This window comes from Panthera tigris, chromosome D1, assembly GCF_018350195.1.
Source record: "Panthera tigris isolate Pti1 chromosome D1, P.tigris_Pti1_mat1.1, whole genome shotgun sequence".
In the NCBI taxonomy this organism is placed as follows: domain Eukaryota; kingdom Metazoa; phylum Chordata; class Mammalia; order Carnivora; family Felidae; genus Panthera; species Panthera tigris.
Window position 1 is genome coordinate 100381857 of NC_056669.1, and position 27986 is coordinate 100409842.

At 36.5% G+C, this 27986-nt stretch overlaps 3 protein-coding genes across 4 annotated transcripts; 2 read left to right on the forward strand and 1 right to left on the reverse strand.

Moving 5' to 3' along the window:
* Positions 1-248: 248 nt before the first annotated feature.
* Positions 249-1089, reverse strand: LOC102952276 (olfactory receptor 5F1). Its single transcript, XM_007088806.2, is given in 2 exon segments — positions 249-284; positions 286-1089. Coding segments are annotated over 2 exon segments (840 nt in total).
* A 9989-nt stretch (positions 1090-11078) lies between these two features.
* On the forward strand, positions 11079-27899 carry LOC102966667 (olfactory receptor 1052-like). Of its 2 annotated transcripts, XM_042959048.1 has the most exons (3): positions 11079-11265; positions 25943-25995; positions 26834-27899. In XM_042959048.1, exon 3 carries the CDS (start codon positions 26961-26963, stop codon positions 27897-27899), a length of 939 nt encoding a protein of 312 aa, XP_042814982.1. In that variant the 5' UTR covers positions 11079-11265; positions 25943-25995; positions 26834-26960. The 2 variants fall into 2 exon arrangements, with proteins under 2 accessions (XP_042814982.1, XP_007088839.2); XM_007088777.2 differs by lacking the exon at positions 25943-25995.
* Positions 16910-17848, forward strand: LOC102952557 (olfactory receptor 5AS1). The gene has a single exon (XM_007088807.1). It carries the CDS (start codon positions 16910-16912, stop codon positions 17846-17848), a length of 939 nt encoding a protein of 312 aa, XP_007088869.1.
* Positions 27900-27986: the final 87 nt, after the last annotated feature.

Here is a 27986-nt window from a genome sequence, read left to right on the forward strand (position 1 = left end):
AGAAGATGGACTATTTACATTATACCAATTTGGGGACATGTATTTCAGTATTAACAGAAAGCAACTACTTAGAAATATCTTCATGAAAAGTGTAGACTTCAATCAACCCGCAGAAAAATTAGTTCAAAAAATTTACAAAGCATATCAGACGAATGGAGGGATCCTCCTCCTGGTAGTGAAATTCCATAAAGCCTTCTTTACTTCCTCATTTCTAAGGCTGTAGATCAGGGGATTCAACATAGGGATCACTACTGTGTAGAACACAGAAGCCACTTTGTCCTGACCCAAGGAGTAGCTGGAACTAGGTCTCAGATAGGTATAGATGGCGGTGGCATAGAACAGAGTTATCGCTGTCAAGTGAGAGGCACACGTGGAGACGGCTTTGTGCCTCCCCTGCCCTGAATGCATGTGGAAGACAGAGAAGAGAATGTAGGAGTAGGAGGTGAGGATGATCAGCAGAGTCCCGGCCAGATTCGCACCAGCAAATGCGGAAAAGATACTTTCATTCACGTGTGTATCAGCACAGGAGAGCCTAAAGAGTGGAGGGCTGTCACAGAAGAAGTGGTGAATGACATTGGAACCACAGAATGGCAAGCTGCCTACATAACTCGTGTTAACCATGGAGTTCAAGAATCCTGCCGTAAAAGCCCCTGCTGCCATTTTGAGGCAGGCTGTCCTGGACATGATCAAGGAGTAAAGGAGGGGGTTGCATATGGCCACGTAACGGTCATAGGCCATTAAGCCAAAGAGGATGGCTTCGGTTGTGGCCAAGGCGATAAAGAAGTACAGTTGCAGGAAGCAGCCTGCGAAGGAGATGGTTTTCGTCTCTGACAGTAAGTCTACCAGCATCTTTGGGGTGATGGCGGAGGAATAACAAACATCCACAAAGGACAGGTTAGCCAGGAAGAAATACATGGGTGTGTGAAGTCGGGAATCAGTGCCGATTAAGAGGATCATCCCAACATTCCCCAAAACTGTAAGGGCGTAAATCCCAAAGAAAAGCAGAAAGAGGATGATCCGTAGCTCCATGGTGTCTGCTAATCCCAACAGGATGAACCCCTCCAGCGAAGTGTCGTTCTCGCCGCTCATGTGTTACAAATACAGTTTGCTGAAACTTGCATTAGGTGTCAATATTGTCAATATTGTTTATGGGAAATAGAAATGTGAATGGGGATATTCATGCATCGGAAAGGAAAAAACAACCTAAGGTAGTCCAACACAGTAAATAGAGTGACACAGGAAGTGGAAAATTGGGGGACAAAGAGGTGAGCTTTATGAGCAATTGTCTGTGTGATGTCACTAGTGCAAGGCCACAGACATGTCACTCAAATTCTGTAAAAGCCACCTGTGTTGGTCTATTCTTTCATTCCAGCTAATAGCTGAATTCAATTGATAAATATATCCTTGCTGAAAACTCTAATTTTGTGAACGTTTATGGGAGTTTAACTCAGATGTATTTTTTCCCACTCAGGTATCCCACTCTGGATATTCTTTAGTACCAAAATTCATTCGTTGCCTGCCAGAAATCATTCTTGTCTACCCAAGGAGCAACTATATTGACCATTTCAAACAACCAATAGGTTGTCACCTCTCATAAAAGTTTAAGAACGGTTTTGTGGTGTTTTCAAAGTGAATCGAGGGACGTCTGGGTGGCTCAGTCGGTTAAGTGTCCTACTTTGGCTCAGGTCGTGATTTCATGGTTTGTGGGTTTGAGCCCTTCGTAGGGCTGTGCTGACACCTTAGAGCCTGGAGCCTGCTTCCGATTCTGTGTCTTCAGCTCTCTCTGCCCCTCCCCTGCTCCCTCCCTCCCTCTCTCTCTCTCTCAAAAATAAATAAACCTTAAAAAATAAAAGAAAAAATAGAAGTGAATCAAGCAATCGTTCTTGTGACAAAGTACACTCTCCGTTAGCATCTTCTAGTAGCAGGCATGCTGTTTGTCCACCTCAGTGCATTACGGTGCCAAAGCCTGATAAATTCCTTCCTCATGTCTTACCTGTGTAGTGTAGTATTTTCTTTTTTATTAGGAGTTCTCAGCTGAAGCTCCGAAAGAAAAGAAGAGCATTTTCATTTTTAAAATGCAATGCAATGCAATCCAAATTTGAATTAACTCTTTGTTAAAATTTAAGACACCTGGAAAAATATACATTTCCATGCTTTTATATTGTTTTTCATAAAGAGACATGGGTAACCATTGGAACCAATTTATGAGTTTTCATTGTTAGTCAATCCCCTAAAGGCAGAAACTCCCGTCTCAAAGGAGAACACAATATGATCACATGCAGATCTATGGACTCAAACATTATGTGGGACCCTTCACCACAGAGTACTTCTTGATCTCTATGTTACTTTAAGGGCTTGCCAAAGTAATTGATGAATCACTATATTATACACTGTATGTTGACTACGCTGGAATTTAAAGGAATTGAAAAATTGTCATTTGCCAAAAAAAAAAAAAATTAATTGGTTATTTGTTTCCTCTATGTATTGGTAGTTTATCCCAAATGGGTACATGGTCAACCACCAATTTATTATTCTTCCCTTGCCTTTTTAATAATTGAAAGAATTATTCTTTTCCTTTCTCTTTGTGTGTACATGTGTTTGTGATGTGTGTGTATGTGTGTGTGTGCATGTGTACAAGCACACACACTTTTTCCCTTTGGGCAAGTTGTATCTTTCAACCCAACTCGAGTCCTGAGTGAATTTCATAACAATGAGAAACTAAATCCATTGTACCATGTTTAAAGAATTACTACGCCTTGAGCAAATGAGACAATAGATGAGAAAACTTAACTTCTTTTTTTATGATTTTAGAGTTGTGTTGGCTTTTTGCAATTATTGTCTGTGATTTTGTCCCTAGATGGGGGTTAAAAAAACAACTTTCCATATCTAATTATAAAGAAAACAAGATGGCCAACAAATACACGGGGCATCCGTATGCACAGAGTCTATTTGCATAGAGAACTTGAAATATATTACATTTGTCCACTTAAATTCCCAATTAATCCTCCACACCAGTCTTTGAGGTTCACATTATTATTTTACACATTTTGTAGCTGAGGTTTCAAGCTATTAAATGACTTTTCAGTAGACAAATGGTTAGAAAGTGGGGGGATCAATTTGATCACAATTTTCAACAGAAAGAATATCCGGCTACCTAACTTTCTTATCTTGTTCCTTTTTATCATAGTCACTTAGAACATTATAAATAAATAAATAAATAAATGCACATATATGTACATATACAAACACATATATACTGCACACATATGTTGCATGTATCTTCCAGTATGTAGAATCTTCCAATCATTAGACCAGGGAGAATACTTCTAAAAAAAGGTCTCTAACATCATGCAATATATTGCTTGAAAACATAACTTGATGTAAAGATGTCATCCTCAAGCCATTAAAAACTACCTCCTAATTCATATATATATATACATATATGTATATATGTATATATATGTGTATATTTATATGTATATATACATATATACATATGTATGTGTATATGTGTATATGTATATATATACATATATATGTGTATATATGTATATATGTATATATATGTATATATGTGTATATATGTATATATGTGTGTGTGTATATATATATGTATATATATGTAATGTTTATTTATTTTTGAGAGAGAGAGAACAGGGCAGGGGAAGAGAGAGAAGGAGACAGAGGATCTGAAGCAGTCTCCATGCTGAAAGCAGAAAGCACGATGTAGGGCTTGAAACATGAGATCATTAACCTAGCTAAAGTCAGATGCTTAATCAACTGAACCACCCAGGTGAGCCCATAATATTTATTTAAAATGTGTATGAGTTATCATGGGAGCAAGGGAAGGAGATAATGTTATGAACAAAGAAGAGATCAATGTTATTCAACCAAACTTAAAACAAAGACCAAAAACCAATATTAAAATGGGGCACCAGGGTGGCTCAGTCAGTTAAAAGTTCGACTTCAGCTCAGGTCTTGATCTCGTGGTTTGTGAGCTCGAGCCCTGCGTTGGGCTCTGTGCTGACAGCTAGGAGCCCGGAGCCTGCTTTGGATTCTGTGTCTCCCTCTCTCTCTGCCCCTTCCCCGCTCACACTCTGTCTCCCTCTGTTTGTCAAAAATGAATAAATGTTAAAAAAATTTAAAAATATATTACATTTATTGAACAAGAGATTATAACTGAAAATCTTGAGTTTCATTGGAGAAAAAGCAGAAAGGACGATAAATTTAAATTTTTTTCCATTTAAAACATGGTTAAAAATGGTAAAATAATGAGTTGGAAGCTGTGACCTTTTAGTTTTTTTTTTTTTAGTGTTTTATTTATTTTTGAGAGAGAGAGAGAGAGAGAGAGCGAAGGGGGAAGGCCAAAGAGAGAGGGAGACACAGAATCCAAAGCAGGATCCAGGCTCTGAACTCTCAGCATAGAGCCCAGTGTGAGGCTCAAACCCATGAACCGTGAGATCATGACCTGAGCTGAAGTCAGATGCTTAACCGGCTGAACCACCCAGACATCCCTGGAAGCTGTCAGATTTTTAAAGTCAGGTTTACTGTACCACAGTTTTCCTACAGGAAATTATCACCATGTTTAAGTACACAGTTTCATGATTTTTAACCAAGAAAATCTTGCAATTTTAAATTTTAAATTTCCGGTGAGCAGGTGTAGCAACCTACTTGTCTTGCTTATTAAACCTGCCACCAATGGAGTGGTCTACCTCTTTCTTAAGTTTCTCTTTGCCATCCATGCTTGGGGCCAATTTGCAAACCAACCATAGCAATGTAGCCTTTTGAGTGTGGCTTCTGTCCTTCATTGTAACTTTTGAGATTCAACAATGTTGTTACTTTTATCCATGTTCCCCCTTATATTACGAAGCTAGTCCCTTCTATAGATGCATCATCCATTGATGGCAATAGAGTCTGTTTCCAATTTAGAGCACTTCTGTATAAAGCTCCTCTTCCTGTGGACCTATGTTTTTATCCTGAGTAAATAATAAAATTGCTAGAATCCATAGTAAGTGTTTAAAAGACTGACAGACTTTAACAAAATTATCGTGTTGCTTTTTATTTCCACCAACAACGTCTGAGAAGTTCTGTTGCTTTAAATAATCTCCAGCACCTGGCATGTTCTTTCTGTTTTTTTTTTTTCTTTTTTAAAGTTTTAGCCATTTTAATAGTTATGAATGTGTTTCCTATTGTGATTTTAATTTGTTTCCTTAGTGACTAATCATCTTGAACATTTTCATGGGCATATTTCTACCTTTATTTTACTTTGGTGAAATATCTGTGAAAATCTCTTGCTTATTCTGTTATTTGGTTGCTTGTTTTATTGCTACTGAGTTATAATAATTCCTTATATATTCTGGATACAAGTCTTTAAATGGATATGCACTTGCCAATATTTGTTTTCTAGTTTGTAGCTTGACTCTTTATATTTTTATAAAAATATAAAATATCACTTAAAATAAAATATATTATATATATTATTTTTATATAGTGTATAATATTATATATTTTTATTAAAATAAACTATATTTTTATAGTGTCTTTTTGAAAACAAATTATACTTTTAAGTACAGCTTATTAAATTTATTTGTGTTTGTGCTTTTTGTGCAATATTTAAGAGAAAGTTTCCTAACTCAAGGTGAAATTATTTCCTCCTGTGTTTTGTTCCAGAATTTTTAAATTAAATTTTACTTCAGGTCTATCACTTTTCCCTTGACTTGGGTATATGGTTTGACATAATTTTCCTTTCTCCCTCCCTCCTTTCTTCCTTCTCTCTCTCATTTCCTCTCCTTCTTTTATTGCTTTTTCTTTTTCTTTCTTTTTTGTATTTTTTTTTCCTGTGAATTAATGTCCAATTGATCAACCAGTGGGTTGAATCTTTCCCTGGGTTCCAAGGTCATCGAGTTCTGGGAAACTGGTGCTTCTCAGCACTCCTCTGAACAGCTGACTCAAATTCAGGCTTTGGCACCTGAGTTGATAATATTTGTCATTCAGGGGTAAGGCCACACACACACACAGGCACACACACACACACACACACACACTGAATCCATAAAAAGAGAAAGCCACAGGGATAGGGCTGTCTTCCCGAAGTCAAGCTCACTATATATCTAGCAGGCTTTTCATGTCTCTATAGAATAATAAGGAGATGATAGGGATAGGTCTGGTCTACTTTCTGAAGACCTCTGTGTTATAAACTTTGCCAAAATCCTGATCTTTAATCTGATGTAAGTGGTTTGGTGTTTGCATTCGCCTGCTTTTGCACAGTAACTAATCAAAGTAGCCATGACTTTTATGACCTGGTCAGACCTAAAGGGAACATCTCATGGCATCATTTTCTTAACAGGGTTTAATGTTCATAGGTACAAACTTTTCTGTCCTGCCACAGATGACTTCTCTTGTAATAATACCGGAAAAACAGAAAACACTATAGCTGCTCAGGCAGGCTTAGAATCCTGATGATGTTCTTAATTATTTCTTTTATAATGTACTCATTTCCATTACATAAACATAAATAATTAAGGGCTAAAATATTGAGTTTGTTGGAATTACTTCCCACAAGTAGAGAGGATTGGGTAATATATCCTTGAGCAGAGACGTCATAGAGTTTGAGACCCTTACATTGTATATTGTATCTTTGCTACTGTGGCCTTCTTTTCAATGCCATCAGTGACTTGCTTTTTGCTACATCCAATGGATTTATTTTACTTTTTAACTTAATAATGTCTCTGAAGAATTCTACACATCTGTGAAAACTTTCAGTGTGTGGATATATTCACTTGTATTTGATTCCTTCTGATTCTCTTACAGACTTTCACAGAAAGTGTCTCGGAAATAAACTCTAGTGTTTTGATAATTGCAATCTCTTGACTCAGTATAAATTGGACTCCTCAAAGGGCCATTATAGTTTATGAGATGTAGGGTAAGTCCTGTGTTTTCACATGTCATTTACTCAGTTATGACGAAACAAAAACGTTGACATAAAAATGGAGTTTGAAAGGATAATTTTAAGTAAACTAAATATTTTTGTTATTCATTGAGTTACACGATGAAGAGGATATTCATTTATGTTGATTCAGATTTCTATATATCTTGAAGTTATTACATAAGATTGTTGTGATATTTATATAGTTTTTAAAACTTCAACATCAAAGGTAGAATAAAGCCCTTAATTATTAAAGTTCATTCAATTATATTCTCAGGACATATTAATAACAAAATTTATCATTTTCTGTTACTGGTTTATGTATTTTTTCTTTTTTACTTTTGTAACAATTTTTTTGGAGCACAAAGCTTTATAATATTGACAGGTTAATAGAACAGTGTCTGTCATATAGTAGACATTCAACAAGTATTTTAGAGAAATAAAAAAAAAGTATGAATAGACTTGCTTATATTTTAAACTGTAAAATTATAAATCTTTAAGTCATTTTATACATAATTAGAATCATAATTCATCACTTCCTAGATGGTAAACATGTTTATCTATGCAATTTAAGGATCAAAATGTTAATATTTTATTATAATAGTTTTATTCAAATTAATAAAGCAAATACACATAATAAATTGTGCATTAATATTGTAGGAAAATTGGTTATTAATTTAGTCATTTCTGTTGCTGAAATTCATGAGTGGATTTTTTTATACTTAGAAGAATGAAAAATATGTTGATTCATTAAGTAACTGTGATGTCTATTAATTTCTCTTGAGATTCAATAAGAAATAACATAATTAGGAAGCATTCTGATGTTGAGCCTTATATTTTTCCCAATGCAAAAGGTAGTAATTCACAATTTTCAAAGGGATTTATTACATTATAGTAAAAACAGTTAGTAAGGAGTCTTCATTTTCTTATCCTATAGTAATTATTTTTCTCTCACGGTATTCACCACCATGGTACTTATCCCTTCAGTAGTAATTGAACTGTATACTCCTTAAATTTAAGCTAAAAAATGCACCAAAGGTTGCTGTTGATGAGATCCATTGGGCATTAATTTTGAAAGGTTGATCTTTCTCAAAAGGTAATAACATCAGCGCTGCAAATTTGTGGCTTAAAAAGGTGAAATGATAATGCTTTTGAAAATAGTGGACAATCACCTTTAATGGCTTGTCTTGCTTTGCAATTTAATGGCTAAAAGTGTATGATTAGTTGCTTGAATTTTTGTTCCAAAAGATTTATCATTGAAAAAGTTTTTTTTTTCCTTTCCTTTTTTTTTTCCTTTTTTGTATCTTCCTTTATGCTAACAATGGTACAAGACAAGCCAGATAAGTTGCATTTGGAGGCTCAAACATAATTTCGATTTAAAATTAAGATTTAAAATTAAATTGGCATAATGTTATCAAAACTAATAAACAAGGTTAGTTATATTCACTTTAAAATTAAATACAAAACAATGATGTTCAGTGTTGTCAATTCTAGGTAACAATTCAATGGAAAGTGCAGTTAGCAGAAAACAAAACAAAACAAAAACAAAACAAAAGTTTAAAATGTATATGGAATAGATTCTTGGAAAAGGTAAGATAGAAATTAATGAGAATAAATAAAAACATTGTCTGAGTTGTTGAATTTAGGATGAATATCTGATCCAAAACTTAGCTGTATTTTCTGACCACTTCAGCATATAGAAGGGTATCCTACAATGTAGCTCAATTCTGACACTGTCTACCTAAAGGTAGCATCAGATTCCACAGGTTAAGGATTCAGTCCTGCAAAACTGACCTCGCCCTCAAATGCCATTCATAAGCCTGGATTGTTACCCATGTTTCTGATAGACTGGCTATTGATTGGAGCTTCCAAGGGCCCCCTCCTGGGATTATAATTTAAGGTCTCTCTGTCCTACAAGATTCTCATTCCCTTGAGGTGCCCATTACAAGTCCTGATTGTCACCTGTACTTTTGACTGAAATGGCTAAAAATCAGAGGTTCCCAGGTCCCTCCCTTCAGTTTAATTAAACTGCTACAGTGGCTTGAAGAACTCAGGGACATTTCACTTACCGGATTAGTAGTTTATTATAAAAGGACATAACTCAGAAACAGCCAGATGACAGTGATGCATGGGGCAAGGTATGAGAAAAGGGTGTGGAGCTTCCTTGCCTTCTGGGAGAGGGTTCCACTCTGCCTGAATCTCTAAGTGCTCACCAATATGGAAGCTTCCTAAATCCCATACCTTCAAGTTTTAATGGAGGCTTTATTACACAGGCACGATTGATTAAATCATTGGCCATTGCCAATAGATTCAACACCCAGCACTCTCACCTCCCCCTTCCCAGCCTTAGGTTGGCATAGGGACATCCCAAAGGTTACCTCATTATTAACATAGCAGAAGACATCTTTATATCTCTCACCAGTTAGGAAACTTCCAAGGGTTTTATTTGTGTGTGTGTGTGTGTGTGTGTGTGTGTGTGTGTGTTTGTGTGTGTGTATGTTTATCCTTTTATTTTTTAAATGTAATTTATTGTCAAATTGGCTTACATACAACACCCTGTGCTCATTCCAACAAGTGCTCTCCTCAATGCCCATCACCCACTTTCCCCTCCCTCCCACCCCCCATCAACCCTCAGTTTATTCTCAGTTTTTAAGAGTCTCTTATGGTTTGCCTCCCTCCCTCTCTGTTTGTAACTATTTTTTTACTCTTCCCTTCCCCTATGGTCTTCTGGTAAGTTTCTCAAGATCCACATATGAGTGAAAACGTATATCTGTCTTTCTCTGACTTATTTCACGTAGCATAATACCCTCCAGTTCCATCCACGTTGCTGCTAATGTCATGATTTTATTTTTTCTCATTGCCAAATAATATTCCATTGTATATATAAACCACATCTTCTTTACCCATTCATCAGTTGATGGGCATTTAGGCTCTTTCTATAATTTGGCTATTGTTGAAAGTGCTGCTTTAGAAGCCCTGTGCTAGAAACTGGGACAAAGAACAAATATCTATTTTTTATTATACATCACAATATCACATCCTTCCTGGGTGGAGGCACACTTTTCTAAACCTCGTGCTTCCTACCACATAAAAAATGCAACCTACTGATTAACAGCTTTCAATTCTGGAGATTATATCTTCTATATGGGTGAGTCCACTTTTAACCCACTTGGTGGTTCCTTTTATAGGTTGACAACTCTGTGCAGGACGCACAGCAAGAAGGGCTCTTCCAACTGCAATGCAGGCAGTTCCAGACCTCAGTCATTTTTACAGCATTTCCCAAATTGACATGGGCGTATCCAAATGATACGTGCAATAGCAGAAGCCTTTAGAAATTTTAAATAGATCAAATCTGTTTTCAGCAAATGTACTTCCCCCATCTTGAAAAACAGCATTATCTTCCTACTGGGTTCTGGCTAAGATAGAAATGACTGACCATGAGACACCAGGTTATCACGAGTCCTAAATTTTCTATTATGAACATGGTGTTATAAGGTCTCTTATTGATAAAGTCAGGTACTCTATGAAGAACAGTATTATTTCATGGAATTTGCATATGTGAAGCTGGGCCTGAGCAAATCCTGAAGGTTTAAGTAATTTTCAGGAGACCCCCACTTACTTTCCCAGCACAGTGTGGCACCAAGGGACTCTATGGCCAATTAACAGAAGAGTTTAAACGAAAGCAAAAGCAAAACAAAACAAAAAAATACAAAAACTAAGCCCATTTTTTGGGAAGATCTACATACCGTAGTGATTGTACCTCAAAGAATGTACTGCAACAGTATTTTTACCCCAGGCTAGGGAATTCCTAAAGAATATTGGATGATTTATCCATTAAGTAGAGCTTCTAGAAGTTCTAGAACATTTTTATCCACACTGCTTGGTAGAAGAGATCTATTTCAGTTTGGCCAGTTGGTCAAGAACATGAAGGAATACAATTGGTAGCAAAGGGGAGATTCAGGGAAGTTATATGTGGATGGACTTCTTGGTATGGGTTGTGCACAGTTGACGACACACCCCTAAAAATGATTCTTCCCTACTCTGGTTCAACTGTTTGTATGAAGGAGAGTTAAATTTCCTCTGATGCACACAGTAGCGTTTGGACTGAATCGGAAGGCAGGAATGTCACAATGCCCTTTCAGCCCCCCAACTAAGGTCACGGAGAGAAATATTTCATCCTCTAGCTCCCTAGAAACTAAAGCTCGAATATGTGCACTACTCCTGGCTAATCAAAATTTCCAGTCCTAACTTAGAATTCAAAGCAAAATGAAAGATTATTCACAACAGCTGGAAATGCAAGGGGCCGGCGATTGTCCTATGTGAAACAGACTGTTTCCATGGTGAGATCCTCGCTCTTGTCTATTTCCTTTGGTTCCTGCCGGTTTCTCAAGGTCCTCACCTTCCCGATACTCTGAAGGAATTATCCAGTCTATTTTCTGCTTTCAAAGGGCATATCTGTTCTACTGCTGTTTCTCCCCATATCAATGTTTGTGAAACACGATAGTACCCTTAAAGTGAAGGATCTTTGTGTTTTAATAACAGACACACACTCCTTATAGAAAGGGAAATGTTCTTCACAATTACATATGTTGAAAACACAATGGAGAGATTGCTATTTTTTACTATTTTTGTATTTCTTTTTGCCGGATGTGTAGAGTTAGTCAATGAAATAGGAAAGAAAGAAGAAAGAAAGAAAGAAAGAAAGAAAGAAAGAAAGAAAGAAGAAAGAAAGAAAGTGATTTTGGCATCTGATCTTTTGTTATTAAAGATCTGACCTTTTGCTTATTAAATAAGAAACCCTCTAGTTGCAACAAAAGTGATTTTAATTTTCCCACTAGCCATAAGAAAGAAGCCAGATGTTTACAATGTAATGTCTAGCATCCTGGATTTACCTGTTTTCCATTCTGTCTACCTTAAGAGTCTTAAGGTACAGACTCTACACCATTGCCGATAACTTAAAAGCTAGAACTGTGTTTGAATTACCAAGAAATACTGCTGTAAATGCTGCTATAATTGTTAAAGAAAGCTAACCGTTATTAAATGAATGCAATGTGCTGAACAAGGGGCTAGGTTTTACATGCATTGTCCCAATCCTCACATGAATATGATGAGATGGACAATTATTATTCATAATTTAAAAATTAATAACCACCGGGCGCCTGGGTGGCTCAGTCAGTTGAGCGTCCAACTTCAGCTCAGGTCACAATCTCACTGTCCGTGAGTTTGAGCCCCGCCTCGGGCTCTGGGCCGATGGCTCAGAGCCTGGAGCCTGCTTCCGATTCTGTGTCTCCCTCTCTCTCTGCCCCTCCCCCGTTCATGCTCTGTCTCTCTCTGTCTCAAAAATAAATAAACGTTAAAAAAAATTAAAAAAAAAATAATAACCACGAGGCTAAATAAGTAGCTTAATGGCTCACAGTTACAAAATGGCAAAACTCCTAATCAGATCCAGGTTGCCTGAGTCATAAGCTCTTACTCCAGCATCTTATCATTCAAGGCACATTTTCTTATAGTCACTCAGATAATTGAATGCTAAACAAAAATCCGGGTGCCTAGGATTCTTCTCAATAGTATTGAGACTGTACTTTAGAATCCCCTCAAATACCGAATGCTTTAAAGTGTCTTTCAGCATCTGATAGAAATCTCAGAATTTACAGGAGAGAGCATTTTTTTGTTGTTGTTCAGTACTATTAAAATGTTTACTTTATTCAGTCAAACATTTTCCAGTGATGGAGACACGTGTTGTTTCCTAACTGGCTATATTAGAGTCGATTATATTACCAGTTTTCATCTTTCTCATTTAAAAGAAGCCATTTAAGGGGTGCCTGGGTGGCTCAGTTAGTTGAGCATCTGACTCTTGAATTTGGCTTAGGTCATAATCCCAGGGTCTTGGGATCGAGCCCCGAGTCGGGCTCTGAGCCGAGTGTGGAGGCTGCTTGAGATTCTCTCTCTCTCTCTCTCTCTCTCTCTCTCTCTGTTTCTCTCTCTGTCTCTCCCTCTGCCCTTCTCCCTTGTGTTTTCTTTCTCTATAAAATAAAAAATAATACTAAAATAAAATAAAATAAAATAAAATAAAATAAAATAAAAAATATAAAATAAAATAAACCCTTCAAGCCATACCACTGGAAACAAAGTGGTTGCATATCCCAAGTCCTCCTGGGGTTGGGGATTATCTTGAGGTAATGTCCCACTTGTCACACACTGGGAGATAAATACTCATCCCTCATAAGATCCATTTGTAAAATTTGGAGAGAAGTGTTGTCAACAGCTTATACAAGATAAATTCTACAATTCAGAATTCTAGATGGTGCTAAGGTAGGTGACTGCTGCGAATGGGACAGTGTAACGAAAATAATGTTGTCTTAGAGAAAAGGTTATGCTCACTGATTATCTGTGGTATTTTCTTAGTTTATGTGTATATGTGGGCCAGGGGAGTAGACAGGGGATGATAGAGGCATTAATCTGCACTTACCTTACCTAGAGCTTTTTCCAAAAGTACCGCTTCATTCATTTTGCTCATTATTGCCAGGAGGCGAAAGCTGACTTGTGTCTAGGTTGGAATTTGGGAAAATCCAATGATTTAATTAATTGAGTAAAGCTTAAGTAAGCTCACCCTCATCAGTAAGGCGAATCTCACTTTCTATGAGCACATACGTATATTTGCATACAATGTGACTATTTTGTGTTTGTGCCTATAAATATCAATTTAGGGAACTTGTGACTTTGTGTCAGATATTGAATAATCATAATGGCATTAATGGTAATAATAGATAATAATGAATCCATTTGGTGCATCTCTAATACAATAAGTTCTATAAATGGTGCTATAAATTATCCACGTTAATCCTGGTTTCAACCTTCTTTGTGGGATATTATTACGTTAATAAATGAAATAAAACAATTCAGGGATACAAACCTTGAATGGCTTACAAAACCTTAGAGACCGCATCTGAGGTTAAAGTCAACTTTGGCTACCCCAAATCTTGCGTGTTTAACCACTACGGCACGGTGCCATTAGCTTGTTGATACCAATGGGAAAATAAAACATGTTTCAAGGAACGTGCCTGATTTTGAGAATTTCTATTAATATTCTACAAACAAAGATCAAAGTGTCCTACCCCGTCATGAAGCTCTTGAATATGCAGTCTTGTTTGCCTTACAGGACAATTCTATACAGTGAATAAAGTGGGTCTGATTTCATAAACAAGGATAGGTTGGCGTAAAGATGGAATGATTTGTAGTAGAAGAACCAGAATTAGAGCTCAGGTATACAGACACTTCTTTTTTCCTATTTCCTAGTCCTTGCTATAGCCTCTTTTGCACCAGTGATAGCAAAATCAAGCCCGATAAGCAGGCAAACGTGACGATCTGGAGGTCTCAGTGTAGAGTGTTGTTACTCGTATAGCCAAAAAGCTGATGCTAATAGTGATACCTTGTCTGATACAACCCTTGGGAACCAATGATGAAAAACCTCCTAAATTTGGTACGCTTTTGTTATTTAGCGGGTTCTTTAACACTAATTCTTTAATTGGAAGGTTCACACAAATTATTTAGAGGAAACCTTGTTATGATTATTGAATTGATTCCTTTTAAAAATTTTATTATTTATTTTGAGAGAGAGAGGGCGCAAGCAGGGGAGGGGTGGAGAGAAAGAGAGAATCCCAAGTAGGCACCAGGCTATCAGTGCCTGGTGATAGGGGCACTGGTGATAGGGAGGGGCTGGGCCTCACAAACCATGAGATCATGACCTGAGCCAAAATCAAGAGTTGGAGGCTTAACTGATTGAATTACTCGGGCACCCCATGATTATTGGATTGATTCTTTAACCACTGAATCTGTGCGAACGCCTTATTTAAAGTTCAATGTAGAATGTAGTTACAGCAAATAATTAATTATAGATTCTCTAGCCACTTTAATCACTGAGTTTATTTATTTATTTAAAAATGTTTAATGTTTATTTATTTTTGAGAGAGAGAGAGTGGGAGTGGGGGAAGGGCAGAGGGAGAGGGAGACACAGAGTCCGAAGCAGGCTCCAGGCTCTGAGCGGTCAGCACAGAGCCCAACACTGGGCTCGAATTCATGAGCTGTGAGATCATGACTTGAACTGAAGTTGGACACTTAACCAACTGAGTCACCCAGGTGCCCCACTGAATTGAGTTTTTAAACCACTACTTTAGAGAAAAAAGAAAAGACAGATTTAAGTTAGGATGTGAATATTACATAAAGCTTAGAAATGACAGTTGCACAGCATAGCCATGTAAACTTTTTTCTCTTTTATTTTAAGAGTTTGGATTGTTTCCCCATAGTTTCTGACATTCACCTTACATGTTTTCTTAGTCAAGTTCTTCCTTTCTACAATCTGGTTCTCAAAGAGGACGGACCACTCTTCTAAGTGTATCTGGAAGATTGCAGATGATTTTGTTGGGCGAGGCGACACTCTGAGGTTACCAAGCATGGCAGAGAGAATAGACCTCCAATATTTAATTGCCTTACTACTCACTACAGTGTTCCTCTAACATTACTAATCTTTAACTTCCTGCTGAATATATTCCATCACACTATGATTTATTTTGTATTTACACACATTCTGTTTTTTTTCCTTGATTAATTTCCCTCTGGTTATATAGCATATATTTTCTCATATAGCTAGCTTAGAAGTTCATTAATGAGTGCAGAGATACAGTTTTTCCTCAAGACACTTCCTGTTTCCGGGATCTCACATCAGACATTGTCTTATCTCAGAGGTAAGAAAGAAACATAAACCCTAGGAGAGAAAAGCAATACTTATAGGACACGCGTATAAGATTTACTACTGTGAAACAATATATTTACATAGAACACACACACACACACACTTTTCTTTATAAGAAAGCACAGATTGTGTATCCATGTTGTCAAAAATAAGATGAATTTTGAGACACCTGAGTATTTCATTAAAAAAATTGTCCTTCCCCTGCTCACACATGTGCTCTTTCTCTCTCAAAATAAACAAATAAACTTTTAAAAGGGGTTCCTGGGTATCTCAGTTGGTTACGTGGCTGACTCTTGGTTTTAGCTCAGGTCATGATCTCACACTTCATGAGATCAAGCCCCACATGAGGTTACCATGCTGTCAGCATGGAGGTTACTTGGGATTCTCTCTCCCTTTCTCTCTGCCCCTTCCTGTCTCATGCTGTCACTCTCTCTCTCTCCTTGTCTCTATCTCTCTCTCTCAAAACAAATAAATAGGCTTTAAAAACTGAGTATTGAGTAAGCAATTAAAAAGAAACAAGATGTCCATTTATTTGCTTTAACGAATTTCATTTAATAAATTCTCATATTAGTGTTTATGAGATGCCAGTAACATAGACAATATTTACAAATATCCACTCATTTATTCCTCTAATCATCACAGAGTGGTTAAATAATTTAATCATTCTCACGCAACCAGTAAGCAGGAAAGCTAGGATTTGAATCCTTTCATCTCTTACAATAACTACTATGCCTTAACTGTTAAGTTCAACTACTTCCCAAGATCACAGTTATTTTTCTGTAGAATTATCTACAGAAAGTGGTAACTTTCTTCCTAGAGTTTTTCTCAACTTTCCTTTACATGGCAGAATGGGATTTCAGGATGGAAAAATAAAGCTTTGCTTCGAGGATTTTGCCAACTTTCACAATTCTACTGGTCTTAATCAACCAAGCCACATTCATCCCATTTCTGCTTGGAAGGAACAAATACATTCTTCATGCCTCCCAAAACACCACCTCTGAATAACATCTTCTAGTGTCAACAAAGATTTTTAATTACCTTTTTTAAAGAAAGTGACAGAAAAGAAAAAAAAAAAGCAAATGTCACAGAAAAGGCCATCATAACTATGATTTTATTATCCTTCTATTTGCTTCCTTAGAAGAGAGAGTGAAGATGTTCTTGCTTCATACATCACTCAAGTCAACACGTGTGTTCTGATCCCATCTCTTTTGGACAAGGAAAACAAGAAAACCAGGATGTTGGAGAGTAATTATACCATGCCAACTGAGTTTCTTCTTGTTGGATTCACAGATTATTTGCCTCTCAGGGTCACACTCTTCTTGGTATTTCTTATAGTCTATACGCTAACTGTGGTGGGAAATCTGGGTTTAATAATCTTAGTTCATATCAATCCAGGCCTTCAAACCCCCATGTATTATTTTCTCAGCAACCTGTCTTTCTTAGACATCTGCTATTCTACCGCGATTGCTCCTAAAATGCTGGTGAATTTTTTAGCATCCAGGAAAAGCATCTCTCCCTATGGCTGTGCACTACAAATGTTTTTCTTTGGTTGCTTTGCTGATGCTGAGTGCCTCATTCTGGCAGCAATGGCCTATGACCGCTATGCAGCCATCTGTAACCCATTGCTCTATTCTACCCTTATGTCGAGGAGAGTCTGTATCTGCTTCGTTGTGTTGGCGTACTTCAGCGGGAGTATGACTTCCGTGGTACATGTCTGCCTCACATTCAGGCTGTCATTTTGTGGCTCTAATATTGTCAATCATTTCTTCTGTGATATCCCACCTCTTCTGGCTTTATCATGCACGGACATCCATATCAATGAGCTTCTGCTCTTTGCCTTATGTGGTTTCATCCAGACCAGCACTTTTGTGGTCATATTTATCTCTTACTTCTGTATCCTCATCACTGTTTTGAGCATTAAGTCCTCAGGGGGCAGGAGCAAAACGTTCTCCACTTGTACTTCCCATTTCATAGCTGTCTCCTTGTTCTACGGAACACTCCTGTTTATGTACTTACGTCCCACCACTGACTATTCCCTGGACACTGACAAGGTAGTTGCAGTGTTTTATACTGTGGTCTTTCCCATGTTTAACCCAATAATATACAGTTTCAGAAACAGGGATGTAAAAAATGCCCTCAAAAAGCTATTAGAAAGAAACTGGACTTTCAAATGAATAAGAATTAAAATCATTTAAGAATATTCAAGGTAGGGGCGCCTGGGTGGCTCAGTTGTTTAAGTGCTGGACTTTGGCTCAGGTCATGATCCCACAGTTCATGGGTTCGAGCCCCGTGTCAGGTTCTGTGCTGGCAACTCAGAGCCTGGTACCTGCTTCAGATTCTGTCTCTCCCTCTCTCTGCCTCTCCCCCGCTCACCTTCTGTCTCTCTCTCAAAAATAAACATTTAAAAATTTTTAAAAAGGAATATTCAAGGTATAGTCTGCACTTCCAATATCATCATGCCATGAGCACCTTGTATGTCAACTATTTGAAATTTATTATCATTTCTCAGAAATAAAGATAACTATTCATTCTCCATACTTTAAAATGCTTTTGTCTTCTTCTAAAAATCTTCTCTCCAAAATTATTCTACTCTATGAAATATGCTTGAGATAAAATAAGCAATAATATCTCTTTTCCAATTAGTGTTCACAAAATACTTTGTATATTGATTCATTATATTTTTTATCATGTTATACTCAAGGTCTATGTTGACTTGTCTATCAACCCATCCATAAGTAGAAACTCCTTGGCAGCAGGGGATATGTATCTTGGTTATTGTTCCAATTCCTATATAGTACAGGACATATGGCATATTCTCATCACATGTATGTTTAGTGGATGAATGGATGGAATAAATGGATAGATGGATGGGTGGATGGATGGTGAAGTGAGTAAATGTAGCTTCCTGTGTCTGGGAAAATGAGTCTAGATTTTGCACTTTCAGAACACTTATCATCAGGGAAATTGATATCACTCATGATAAACAATGGTGGTTTCGCTGGTTCTTAGGAAGTTAGATAGAAGTCACATAGCAAGGGTCTCTTTAATATTAGTACAGTGTGAGGTTATAACACATTGATTTCTCTGGATGCACTGATTAGTGTAAGAGATCCTCTACTGTTCCATTCACAGTGGGTACATGTGAAAACCAAACAAATTTGTGAAGATCATCAAGATTATAAACTGTATACATTACTAATTATTTGCCCATCTGTTCCTGAGTGAATCTTTGAGTCCCCATCTTCAAAGGGGTGAACAATTGCTCTAGTTATTTTATTATGTATATTGACAACGCAAATCGATTGCAGTATAAACACTACTTTCTCTGCAATCACTTCTGGCGATTGAACTATCCGTAGTTGTTCTCATCCTTCGGTTCCCATTTCCTCTTTGTTTTATCTTGACAAAGTTGAAGGAATACATTGTATACATGTGAAAATATGATATTGTTCATTTTCTAGTAAATGTGGAAATATGAGTGACTGGATTAGTTTATAGTGGATGCAACCCTATAAATGGAGATAAGACAACAATAAGATATTGCCCATTGAAATGGGTTGTTTTGGGGATTAAATGAAACAATATATGTAAAGCTACTAATGTATGTATGATTTGAGAACTAGATGTTCAAATATGTATCAATCTCCTAGAAAACATGTAAAACTTGCACTTCTTGTTACAATCTAATGGAATATTAATGTTTATTATTTTTCTACCATTATATTATTATTTGATGTTAAGAAACAGTAAAGGTTTAATTTCCAGAAGAAATTAAGCATTAAAAAATATCTGTGAAGTTCAGGGTGCCTGGGTGGCTCAATCGGTTAAGCATCCAACTTTAGCTCAGGTCTTGATCTCACGGTTCGTGAGTTCGAGCACCCCATTGGGCTCTGTGCTGACAGCTAAGGTCTGGAGACTTCTTCAGATTCTGTGTCTCCCTCTGTCTCTGTCCCTCCCCTGCTCACACTCTGTCTCTCTCTGTCTCTCAAAAAATGAATAAACATTAAAAAAATTAAAAAAAAAAATCTGTGAAACAGTCCAAATGTTCTGAGATGTTACCAGGAAGCAAAAAACAAACAAACAAACAAAATAAAAATAAAGAAAACAAAAGAACAAAAACAAGATAAAAACACAACCTGGATTTCAATATTCAAATCAGTGACCTTCAACTTGTTAAAACACGTGTCCTACTATGAAGCATTTGTTAGAGTACACAATGTCATTCATTTGTAATTGGTTTTTTTTTTACTAGTTTCTGAAACTTATAGGTTAATTTGAATTATTCTTTTAATTTTAGAATACTCTGTTTTAAAAAAAACATTGCTGGGAATATTGTGGAATGAGCTGCTTCCTCTTCGTTATCCATCCATTGTGTGATGGACATAAGGTTGCATGAAAAGAAAAATATCAGCTTCCTTGTATGGACCTATTGAATCTAAGACTCATTTTTCCATTTTCCAAAACAAGTTATTTTTAAAATAAGTAAACCAAAATATATTTGGCTTTTTTTGTTGTTGGCATTGTTTTAATTTTCTTAAGGTTTTGTTTAAATTCTAGTTGGCTAACGTACAGTGGGATACCAATGTCAAGTGTACAATATGGAGATTTGATACTTCCATAGAACAGTGGTGTTCATCACAGAAAGTACATTCCTTAACATGTATCACTTGTTTAACCCATCCCTTGCCCACTGCCCCTCTGGTAACCATCACTTTGTTCTCTATAGTGCAGGGTCTGTTTCTTGGTTTGCCTCCTGCTCTTTCTTCTCTTTATTCTTTTTGCTTTGTTTTTTAAACTCCACATGTGAGTAAAGTCATATGATATTTATCTTTCTCTGATTAACTTATTTCACTCAGCATAATGCTTTCTAGCTGCAGCCATGTCTTTGCCAATGGTAAGACTTCATTCTTTTTTATGACCAAGTAATATTCCATTGTATATACATACATATACATATAATATATTATAAATAACATGTATAATGTATATATATATTATTCATAGTAACAATTTTATTATTATTAAATTTTTCAATGTCTAATCCTTATCTAAATAACAAATCATTCTTTACATGATTGAACTTTGCATTGATGAAAAGTGAAATTACAAAAGCTTTTAAAATAATGATGGAAATTCTAATGTTTGTCTAGGTTATGTATTGTCTTACAATTTATATTCAAAGTCATATGGATATTTTCTACCCCCCTCTCCTCTCTCTCTCTTCCTTCCTTCCTTCCTTCCTTCCTTTTTTCCTCCTTTAATACTAGATCATGAGTGTGTATGGAAAGAGACTTTTTTTAATCCAATGTCACCAGAATTTCATGAATAATATATGGGTATCTGAATGTAATGAAATTTTCAGCGTGTAGTCAGCAATTAATATACTGATAAGTTACCATTATATCAGACTCCAAATATCATTGATCTAAAATGCTGGAAATTAAGTAATGCGAAGAGTGATTTTGTTTTGGAATATTGTACACATAATTCCCCATCTATTTGTTGACAGACGAATTATTTGTTACCTTCAAGAACCGCTTTTCCACACAGTAATGACTATACACTGCTAATTTGTTATCTTAGTTTACTTAACAAGCAATGCTTTTCTGTAATAAACATAAAAATAAAACTTTTTTCCTTATATTTTGATTCGTATAACAAAAACAGGGTAGTCTAATTATATAACTAGTGAATTTTCACCATTACATTCCTAAGTGCTCTTAAAAACTGCCACAATATATAGTCTTATTTAATTAAACTATATATTTTCCATTGAATTTATAGATTTCTTTTTATCTTCTTAGGCTTATTAGGTCAATAAATTGAATCAACACAAGAATATAAATGCTTTTTATTTTAATATATGAATATATAAATATAGTGAATTCCAAATTATCTTATTACTTTAATACTGTTTAAAATCATACTAACATTCCCTTCAACTGTTCACAAAACACCCAGTCTTAAGTCAGTTTCTGAATTACGTATTTGAAATTGGTTTCATGAATATGATAAATCTTAGGATCTAAATTTTCTAAAACGTTGTGTTTTATGAGCTTAAGTTTATTGTTTCTGTATTAAATCTAATCTTCCTGGGTTTCAAAATATTCCCCATTTATGAAGCAGCTAACCCATCTCAAGAAAGTTAGAGATTGCATTGCAGAAAACTCAAGTTGTGCATCAGCCATGGCATTTTTGGCCAGTATTTAATATTATCTTCTGGCCATTGACACTGATCCTTTGTTAGAGTTATTAAAACAATGTCTTTACAAATTATGAAAAAGCTGGTTTTATAGTATGTGCCATTAATTTGGCTACATTTAATAATATTGGGGTTTTTTTCCTGCTTCTAATTTCCAACCTTCCTAATTTTTTCTGCTTCATTATGTAGCTAACTTTATTCCTCCATTGACTGTTTTGTTGGATTTTGAACATTTTTTTCCTGTGATTACATGGTAATATCTTCCATTTTGTATCTAAAGACACTCTAATTTTGTTTTATTGGAATCTTCACAAGTGCATATAATTTTGTGATATGAATTTGATTTTTGCACAATATTTGGGCTGACATGACTTTATTATTTTATTTATCTGCATATGTTGTAACTAATTTGCTTTTACGTTCAAATAGCTAAGGCATTCTAATTAGCAATATGCTTTAATAAAAACATCCACCACCCTCTCCCAAATGTATAAATAGTGAATATATTATTTGTATGATTGAAGAGAGACGAATATGAAATTATGCAAAAAGCTAATAAAACTATGTGAAACATATGCAAAATCCCCACAGTGTCTCATGTGTCTCCTACCACTTCAGTAGAATGGAAGCTAAAAAAAGAATTACAAGGCACAATCCACAGCTCTAAGATTCCTATTGAATTATTGCTGAAAAGAAAAGCATACATTTTAATTTTTTATATTTTTTTAATGTTATTTTATATGATTTTGAGAGAGACGGAGCGTGAGCGGGGGAGGAGCGGAAAGAGAGGAAGACAGTGAATCCGAAGCAGGCTCCAGGCTCTGAACTGTCAGCACATGGTCCGATGTGGGGCTCAAAATAACAAACCGTGAGATCATGACCTGAGCCGGGGTCAGATGCTCCCTGGACTGAGTCACCCAGGCACTCTGAGAAAAGCATACATTTTTATGTAAATAAACCAAAAGGAGAGTGTACAATTCAATCAATGCTCTGTGTGTGTGTGTGTGTATGTGTGTGTGTAAAATCTCATAAAAAGTGTAAATGTAAATTAATGTCAATGATTATTAAAGTTCGGAGAGTAAAATGTTATGCGTTTCCTTATATCAATTTCATAATGAACCAATGAGGGAGACAAAACATGTATGAATGTCCCCATTTCACAGGGGGAAAAAAAAAGGTCAGTCTGAGCTCTTTCACCATGAGAACACTTGAACGTTTGTCTGAGTCGCATGCCTGTGATTGGAACACTTTTCTTCAGTTCCTGCACTGCGTTTATTCTCTGTATCGTTTATTCATCTTGACCCCAAGATGTTTGAGAGTTTTATGTACGAAAGGGAGTGCATTTTATCAAAGTGAAAGCAGAGACATCTAGTGGATGGTGATTGAGGAGACTTCAGCCACGTGGCATGATTAGCTCTAGTCTTAAGAGACTGGGAAGGATGCTAATGATCCAACTTGTGGACATCTGAGATTCACATCTACACGTGAGCTACGTCTCATGTCCCCCAAAGAAAAGCCACCAAACGTTACAAAAATCTCCGCTCTCAACAGTCTTTGAAGAATCATGAAAACCTGGTCTTCTTTACCAGATATTCTGTTTATTCTGGACTTTGCTTTGTTGTGAATGTGTTTAAGAAGTGGTAATGTAGCTTTATTTAAAACTTTTAATATTTCCTATCTCCTCACCCTAAAAGAATCTGTTACCAGCTCTATGATTTCAGTAATGTTCCCAAATAGACAGAAAACAACGTCCTAACTTGTGGGTTATTTAGATTTCAAAGGTTTTCTTCTCATGTTATGAAAAAAGGGCAATGTTTATATAATCCTGCTGCACTTAATGTTTTCATGTACACATGTGTGTTTACAATATTTAATACGTAGTCGCTGCAGTAGCTTAAGGCTATTTACACATATTTTGCAAAGTCCTTAAAATAGAATATCTGAGAATTATAATGTTTTTATATCGCAAGGAAAATACTTTCTTTCATACCTATATAATAACATTTTGGAATATCTTGAAAACATTTGGAACATTTTGGAAATATTTTAGATAAAATTTTATTAGATGGCTCCAATAATAATATTTTAAGAATTATTTTTCTATTTTCCTTGAGTTTGTCACTGCATCCTGTCTGTGATCAAACCAGGGCATGCACACAGACACTTGATTTTCAGAGCTTAACACTGTTTTCACTGCAGCCAGCTGATGCTTCTTCCCACTAGAAATCTAGTGTGCCTGGATAAAATAGTCCTCAAATCAAGGTGTATTGTTTTTAAAGTAGACTAGATAAACTATAGTTTCAAACTTGCAGGAAACCCATTTTTTTTCCTCTTTCCCTACATTTAGGGAAATACATAAAATACATAAAAGGGAAAATCATGCAAACTCTGCCATGTTGGTTCCTTTTTATAGTTTCTTACAAATAGGCAAAATATAAGGCAAATTAAGGGCTAAGCTATGGTGGAACCAAGCCTTCCTCATTCTGCTATACTCCAGGATGCCATGTTCCCATGATGCTAAACAGCCTTGCAGGAGAAAAATATTGCTGCTCAGAAACCTACACAAAGTACGTTTTACCTCTAATTTTTTTTTTTAATTTTTGTTCTTGTTTTTGTTTTAGGTTGAGTTTATTTCCAGGTTATTTTTTTTAATTGTTAATGTTTATTTTTGAAGGAGAGAGAAACAGAGCATGAGCAGGGGAGGAGCAGAGAGAGAGGGAGACACAGAATCCCAAGCAGGCTCCAGGCTCTGAGCTGTCAGCACAGAGCCCAATGCAGGGCTCGAACCCATGAACCACAAGATCATGACTTGAGGGGAAGTTGGACACTTAACCGACTGAGCCACCCAGGTGCCCCTCCAGGTTAAAAATTTGATTTTATACTTTATGATCTGGTTTTATTAACAGAAAAAAAAAAGTACTGGTAATTTCCACAAATAGTTCCTTCTTTGCCTTATATACAATTGAACGTGGATTCGCTGTGTTTCTCAGGGCCACTGATTTAAAATACAGATAGGATCTAATTAAAAAAAATTTTTTTTAACGTTTTATTTATTTTTTGAGACAGGGAGAGACAGAGCATGAACAGGGGAGGGTCAGAGAGAGGGAGACACAGAATCCGAAACAGGGTCCAGGCTCTGAGCTGTCTGCACAGAGCCCGATGTGGGGCTCGAACTCACCGACCGCGAAATCATGACCTGAGCCGAAGTCAGCCGCTTAACCGACTGAGCCACCCAGGCTCCCCAATAGGATCTAATTTATAACCTCAGTTGATAAGAGATAATATTATACTTACAGAATGAAGATTTTGCTTTTGATTTAGCAATACCATAAAGATCATATTCCAAGCTTCCCCTTATCCCTACTTTAGTAGACTTCAAATTCCATAGAGCACAATTTTTTTGAGATCTCTAATGCCTTTTTTAAAATGCATGTTTGTTGTTCTAAGACACCGATTTTTGGTAATTTTTATAGTAATGATACAGAACTAATATACTGCAGAATAGGGTACCTATCATCTCTTTTTACTCCCTCTTCTTTACCTTTCTTCATGGCACTTATTATTACTGAATATAGTATATCAATACTTGTTTATTTATTTCTCTAATAAAATGTGAGCTACTTGAAAGCATGGCATGTTTCTTGCTCACTGCTTCATTTCTAGCAAATTTAACATTTCTTGGCATAAGGTAGTAAGTAAGAATACCTATTGAGTGCATGAAAGTGTATATGAATGAATTAACTTATTAATATTTAACCATAAATATTATTGAATAAGTATAATATGTCAAAAAACAAGTGAAACTCTGTGGCAGTCTACATTTTTGAAAGCAGGCATATCTGATAGGTATAGTTTTGGTCCCTCACACTCATATCTTGTCTCTATACATTGGGTTTTTGGAGGTTTGTTTTAATGATGATAAAAAAAAAAACAAAGATGTAAAGGTGAAATTATACAAAGATGCAAAAGGGAAGGATTTTCAAATTAAATTTTCCTGCTAGTTTTTGATTGGCCTTAACAATATCAAATGAAGAAAAGATTGTTCTATCTCTTTCTCTCAATTCAGCTCTTTCAGAGGACATGGTCATTGAACTTGCGAGTGTGGAATCTGGGCACAAGGTGAGGCAAAATAAAGTTCCATTGTTTGAGATTTGGAAAGGAAAAGGGTTGCCTATTATGAAAGTCAGAATCATGAGTTAACTGGGTATTAAAAAGTAGGAACAGGGGCACCTGGCTGGCTCAGTCAGGAGGCAGCGACTTCAGCTCAGGTCATGATCTCATGATTCATGAGTTTGAGCCCCACATTGGGCTCTGTGTTGGTGCAGAGCCTTTTTGGGATTCTCTCTCTCTCCCTCTCTCTCAGCCCCTCCCCCCACCTCTCAAAATAGATACATAAACTAAAAAAAAAAAAAGTAGGAACAGTTTGGCCAAAAGATAAGGAAATTTTTTTTTAAGTTTTATTTATTTATTTGAGAGAGAGAGAGAGAGAGAGAGAGAGAGAGAGAGAGAGGAGAGAGAGAGAGACAGAGAATCCAAAGCAGGCTCTAGGCTCTGAGCTGTCAGCACAGAGCATGATGCATGGTTCGAATACACGAATCATGAGATCATGACCGGAGCCAAAGTCAGATGCTTAACCAACTGAGTCATCCCGGTGCCCGAAGAAATAATTTCTCTAATAAGGTGCAACAGTGTGTAGCCCATGTAAGCAGAGGACTTGTATATGTCCTAGAATGAGTCAGAGGTTTGATATGAAGCATAGTCGTGTTTGACTGTCAGTTCTACCAATTAATAATTTCTTGTCAGAGAGTTTCTGTTTTGTAATATTTATGATGTGGAAACTGAGAAGCAGGGAATAAAATAATCTCCAGTTCCCAAAATTTAAGACACTGTAGATGAATTGTCCGGTACTTATATAGTCCACTGCTGAAGTTAATTTCTTTCTTTCAACCAACTATAGGGTAGACATTAATGTCCCAATGCTATTATGGATCCTGGATCATGGAGGAAATTATATACATATATCTTTTTTCATCTGAGTGATATCACCTTGCTCTGCGACTGAAAAGCTACATGAACCTGAGTGCATGGCAGGTTGGAACCAGACAGGGGTGAAGGAATTCCTTCTGGTAGGTTTAACTGAAAACCCTAATTTGCAGATCCCTCTCTTTTTCCTTTTCACCCTTATTTATTCCATCACTCTGGCAGGTAATTGGGGGATGATTATCTTGATCTGGTTAAATACCCAACTTCATACTCCAATGTACTTTTTCCTTAGCAACCTCTCTTTTTGTGATATCTGCTACTCTACTGTCTTTGCTCCAAAGATGTTGGTCAATTTTCTGTCAAAACACAAAGCTAGCACATTTTCTGGTTGTGTTCTACAGAGTTTCTTTTTTGCAGTTTATGTAACCACAGAGGGCATCCTTCTGTCTATGATGGCTTATGACCGCTATGTGGCAATAGCTAATCCCTTGTCGTACACACTCATAATGACCCAAAAGGTTTGTATTCAGATGGTCCTTGCGTCATACTTGGGTGGGCTCATTAATTCGTTGACACACACAATAGGTTTGCTCAAGCTAGATTTCTGTGGTCCTAACATCGTGAATCATTATTTCTGTGACATTCCCCCTCTTCTGAGACTCTCTTGCTCTGATGCCCATAACAATGAGATGCTACTTTTAGTTTTCTCTGGGGTCATTGCAATGTTCACTTTCACTATCATCATGGTCTCTTATACGTGCATCATCATTGCCATCCAGAGAATCCGCTCAGCTGAGGGGAGGCACAAAGCCTTCTCCACTTGTGCCTCTCACCTCACTGCTGTGACCTTATTCTATGGGTCTGTAACCTTTAGTTACATCCAGCCAAGTTCTCAGTATTCCCTGGGACAGGAGAAAGTCTCTGCTGTGTTTTATACATTGGTTATCCCCATGCTGAACCCACTGATTTATAGCCTACGCAATAAGGATGTAAAAGAGGCAGCAAAACGGTCGATGTGGTGGAAGAGAACCCCCACCTGACACAACCTTGGTGGTGGCTTTGTTGACCTAACATTAAATTGATAGCCTTTCCTGAAAATTGTATCACAGACACAAATGCCAACAAAA